Here is a 5,090-nt window from a genome sequence, read left to right as displayed (position 1 = left end):
GCGGGGGGGAGAGGGGGCGCATCGGGGTGATGGGAGGCAAAGTGCTGGTCCAGGCCAGGCCAGGAGTTCTTGGTTCTGGGAGCACAGCTGGCTGCTGGGAGGCCCACAGCCTGGGGCTGGATGGACAGGCAGCATATTGATCACTTTGGCCCAGAACCCAGGAGTCTGTGGCTTCTAACACATTTCTCCCCTTCTTCCCTCACAGGGCCTGAGGAAGCAGGTGAGCTTCAGCCAGCAGCTGGGTGGGGTCCCGGGAGGGAGACAAGAGAGAACCCAGGAGGCCTTTCTGAGCTCGCCTGGGCTCAGGTCCCAGCTCTGCTGCCCACTCATGAGCAACTTTGGCCCTGGCTCTGCCCCGCTCTGAGCGCCAGGGCTCTTGTCCATTGATTGGAGGTGGCTTCCTCTGTCCAAGGAGGGACAGTCAGTAGGAGAGTATTATGTGGCCTGCAAAAGGAGCAGGTCCCACATCAGGCATCACACTTGATGAGTCCAGGGCAACCTCTGAGTAAGGCTATCATTTTACTGTGAGGAAACTGAGGCACAGAGGTTAGGTCTGTGTGGGCAAGGACTCCGTCCACAGGTGGCTGAGCCAGGGCTTTGGCCCAGGCACCCTGGTTGCAGTGCCTCAGCTGGAATCCACACCATCCTGTGTCTCTCTCATCATAAAATTGGAGCCTCACCCCTCACAAGCCCATTTCCACCAGGCAGAGCTACCCCCAACCCCTGCCTGCCTCTCCTCCATCCAGCTTTCCCCTTAGAACAGTACTGCACATCACTGGTGTGTATGTGCATATGGTGTGTGTGTGTGTGTGTGTGTGTGTGTGTGTGTGTGTTACTACCAAGGATAGCTGTCTGTCAGTGCTGGGGTTTCACTGTGCACTGGTAGCCCCCAGACAGGCAAAAGGCACAGGTGTTGGGAACAGGACACCCAAGGCCCACAGCTCATGACTGCCCTTTGGCTTCTTTTTTCAGTGACTGCCGCCACGGCTTACCAGAGTGAGTAAACACCACGACCACAGTCCCCTGCCCCAGCACAGCCCTGCGCATGCCCCGGAGTCTTCCTAAATCAGCTTCCTGGGGCAGGCAGATGGATGGGTCCTGAGGAGATGGAGGTGGGTGGGTGTTGAGAGCATTAGGAAGCAGGAAGGGCAGGTGTATGACCCAAACTCTGTGTGGGGTCAGGTGCCTCCCCAGGCCTGCTTGTTTAGTTCAGGCCTCTCTCCCTTTCTGTCCACAGCCAGCTACCAGCCTCCTTCTTCACCCTACTATTATGGTGAGTTCCCTGGGTCCTCCGGGGGCAAGGCTCAGGGCACAGGCCCCAGTGCCTCCTGCATGCCTAGGATTCCATCCCACAGAGGCCAGTGGGTGAGGCTCCAGGATCAGCCCTTTCTCTGATGTGCCCTCAGTGGACGGAGACCCCCACTTCATCATCCAAGTCCGAGGGAAAAAGGATGCCATCTGCTTCAACATTGATGAAGAACCAGGCACAGTGCTGCGCCTCATTCAGGACCCCATTACAGGTGGGGGCTGCAGGGCGGGGCTGGGGCCAAGGGTCTTCCTGGGAAGCCCTGGAGACCCCCAGGGTGGGCACATGGACCAGGTCCTCACTCTGCCCACAATGCTCCCATCTTCACACGCTGGAGATGGCTGTCCAGAACCACAAGCTATCCAAGTTCCCCAGGGGCCAGTGTGTTGGGAGATGGTTAGAGTTAAGGGCAGCCTGGCCCTGCAGGCAGGACTCAGCCTATAGCTGGGGAATCATTTTTCTCTGAACTATGATACTTCCTGGCCCAGGCAATGAGACAGGTCTACACTGTGGCCCTCAGCCACCAGCATGACTCAGAGTGTCTAAGACAGCGTGGGCAAACTATGGCCCGCGGGCCCGGATCTGGCCCGTTTGGCTGTTCTATCCGGCCAGCGGAGCCGAAAGAGCGGAGGGTTCTCTTGCTCTCCCCTCCGCTCCTTCACCAGCAGCAGTGTTAACATGGCAACGTCGGGAAACACGGCCGCAGCTCCTTCTTCTGAGTCCAGTTTAAGAACCCATTGTGGCCCTCGAGTCAAAAAGTTTGCCCACCCCTGGTCTAGGAGCAGACTGGGTTAACTGTGAGGTTCTGGTCTCTTGTGGGGACCCTCACTCTGATACCTCAGAGCAATTCTGGCTAAGGGAGAAGGCACATCCTTAACGGCAAGCTGATCAGAAGATCTCGCTGATCTCTTACTGCCCCTTGCCCCTGGGAGGCTTAATAGTAAATGGGCAGATCATTGGTGACAAGGGAAACAGCTCTAACTCTAAGAACAGAAAGACTTACTTTGGCAAAATGGGCATTGTCAATTCTCCGATGGACTTGCGGATTGAGGTGACCACAGAGAAGATTACCCTGCAGAATGGGGCTGCACAGAGTACTTTCAGCTGGCTGGACACAGTCACGGTCACCTCAGAAGGGTAAGGCCCCATACCGGGACTCGATAGAAGGAGGCTTGAAGGATTTGTAGAAATCTGAGGACAGAAGATCCATACGGGGTTACAGGGAAGACTGGTGGCCTCAGAGTTCAGCCCCTGCCCCGGGGGAGGGTGACCATGGTAGACCTGAGCCAACCCCTAGGGCCCCTGTGAGAACCAGAATTGGTAGCTGGACAGTTCATAGGGCTGACCTTGAGGGAAGGGCTACATGGACCCAAGGATCAGGTAGGCATGGCAATCTGGTAACAGCAAGAATCCTATTTGCATCTTCTCTGGCTGAATTCATTAGTTCCCAAGCCGCTCAGCCTCTCCTATGTCTTTAGATTACCCAGACCCTGGGAGGCAGGGCAGGAGTGTTACTCCACTGAGGCTCAGAAACAGGGTAGAACCTGCCCAGGAATCTAATGGCTGAGCTGGGACTGGATCCCAGGCCTCCGGATGCCGAGGACAGCCCCTTTCCTGCTTAAGGAGGAGCAAGAATGCATTCAGGGGAGGCACAGTCGGCACACATGACATGTCTTTCTCCACACCCCTGACATAGTTTCTGGAGTTGTGTGTTCTCAGGTGCCATGCACAGGGAGGGCTCTGCCAAGATGTCCTTGATTCAGATGCCTGGTGTCATGGCCACTGTGCCCCTGGCTGTCCTCCTCTGCTCCCCTAGGTTCTCTGTGAAGATCAACAGGGAGGCTATGGTGGTCTCCTTTGGAGAAGGGATTACCTTTAAGGTGGTTCTGCACCAGGTGTGGAAGAAACATCACATCCACCTTCACTTTCTGGGCTTCTACGTGCTGGACAGTGACAAGATGTCAACAAAGTCACACGGGCTGCTGGGTATGGAATGTTCAAGCTTCAGGCTGTTCAGGGCAGAGGGAAAAGCCATGTGAAAGGCCATCCTAGCCTCTCCATGCGCGGCACACAGCACCCCCTCAGCCTTTGCCTTAACCCTGGAAGGCCAGTGGCCATGCTCCCTGGGGCAATGGCAGGGGCTGACAGAGTAAATGTTTTTCTTCCCAGGACAATTCTTCCGCCCCCTTGCCTTTCAAGTGTCTGACCTCAACCCAGGCAATGACCCCTCCAAGATACATGCCATAATGCTGGTGAAGAAACATCGGCTGGCAGTCACCAGGTGCGGGGACCCATCTGACATCCTCACCCTGCCCACTAACAAGCCAGGGGGAAAGAGCCCTCTGTGCCCACACACATTGGTCCAGCAGGCTTTGTCTTCTGTAGGGTTCCCTCATTTCCCTCTGGGGTCTTGGGCCCCTCGAGGCCCCTCCAAATCAGGGAAAGGCCAAACTCAGCCCCCTAGAAGGAGTAACCATGCAACCTCATTCTTGGCCAGAGAATTATGGAATTGGCAACGTCACACCCTTTTTCAACCTTGGTCCATGAGCGTATCACAGCATGTCTCTCCCTTCTCCAAGGGCTACCAGAAAGACTAAAGGAAGGATGTCCATAATGGCACACAGGTGGGCTGCTGGTTTGTCCACAACAACGGCCAAGGGGTGATTGATGGGGTCCACAGCGACTACATTGTCTCTGACCTGTTCTGAGTGGCTGGCCCAGCTGGCCTGGCATCTGGAGCAGGGGCATAGAGCCAGGCCTAGGGAGGGCTGTGACAATAGAGGACACGGTGTAAAGCAGACCTCTGCCCACCTGTGAGTGCCTCTCTCGGGCCCTCCTCCGGGGAATACCAGCCGCGACCTGAGGCAGCTCAAAGGAAGGACTCCCCAGCAATGCTGCTTAAGGACAGGGCTGCTTGGCGTCACAGTTTGGCAATTCAAATGTATGATGAAAAAAATAAATAAAAAATTGACTCTGGAGCAAAGATTCTCTGAGAAGCTGGGAAGGGCTGAGTGCATTTCAGAGGCCAAAAGGGTCATGAGGAAAGTCTGGTCCCTGTTCAGGAGCTCCTGTTGGGCCCTGCAGGCCTGGAGGGCCTTCTGTGACTCAGAAGCAGAGAGTCCTCCAGGGCTGGCACAGCCTGCAGCGGATTGTAGATGCCATCCATCCACCCAATCACCCACTGTCCATCCATCCACCACCCATTTGTTCATCAGATAAACCCAACATTCTGGGCTAGCATCTGGGGGCACAAGCATAGTGTCCCAGTTCCTGTGAGCATGGGTGCCTCAAGTTTGCCTTCAGCTGGGCTGGGGATCCTTGGGATCCTCCAATAATACCCCACAAAGTCCTGGGTGGGGTGGCTGTGGGTCAGAGCAGTTCCTGGACTAGGCGCTCTGAGAGCCTCTCCCACCCGAATAACTGTAACTGCCCCTTCCTGGGTCTCCCTGCTTCCAGAGAGACCTTTCCACAGCAGAACCAACCATTGCTCCCTGCCTACACCCTGACGATGACATCTCCCACCCATTGCTCTTGGGACAAAGATAAAAGTCCTTCCTATGGCTTCTCAGCTTCATCACCTCCATGAACCAGGCATTGTCCCTTACATTCTGGGTTCCAGACACACAGACTGCTTCCAGTTTTGCAAACATAACGACTCCTGCCCCAGATTCTGTGCCTCTGCTGTTCTCTCTGCCTGCAGGGCTAAGAGCATGCTGGATAGAGGCTACCCCTAGAAGGGAACAGTGGGCAGCTTTGCTCCATGGCATAGCAAGGGACACAATAA

The 5,090-nt window shown here is 55.7% G+C and overlaps 1 protein-coding gene across 1 annotated transcript in view; it reads left to right on the top strand.

Moving 5' to 3' along the window:
• Positions 1-3,587, top strand: part of ITIH3 (inter-alpha-trypsin inhibitor heavy chain 3) — a gene marked incomplete at its 3' end in the record, with an annotated part of 10,920 nt that extends 7,333 nt beyond the window's left edge. The window contains exons 9-15 of the mRNA XM_015562209.1: positions 206-220; positions 973-996; positions 1,238-1,273; positions 1,407-1,520; positions 2,239-2,443; positions 3,123-3,292; positions 3,476-3,587. Coding sequence (XP_015417695.1) covers positions 206-220; positions 973-996; positions 1,238-1,273; positions 1,407-1,520; positions 2,239-2,443; positions 3,123-3,292; positions 3,476-3,587 — 676 coding nt within the window. The remainder of the gene's footprint in view (positions 1-205; positions 221-972; positions 997-1,237; positions 1,274-1,406; positions 1,521-2,238; positions 2,444-3,122; positions 3,293-3,475) is intronic.
• Positions 3,588-5,090: the final 1,503 nt, after the last annotated feature.

The sequence above is a fragment of the Myotis davidii genome, unplaced genomic scaffold (assembly GCF_000327345.1).
Source record: "Myotis davidii unplaced genomic scaffold, ASM32734v1 scaffold6698, whole genome shotgun sequence".
In the NCBI taxonomy this organism is placed as follows: domain Eukaryota; kingdom Metazoa; phylum Chordata; class Mammalia; order Chiroptera; family Vespertilionidae; genus Myotis; species Myotis davidii.
The sequence above is the reverse complement of the archived record's forward strand: the minus strand, read 5'-3'. Positions and strand labels throughout refer to the sequence as shown.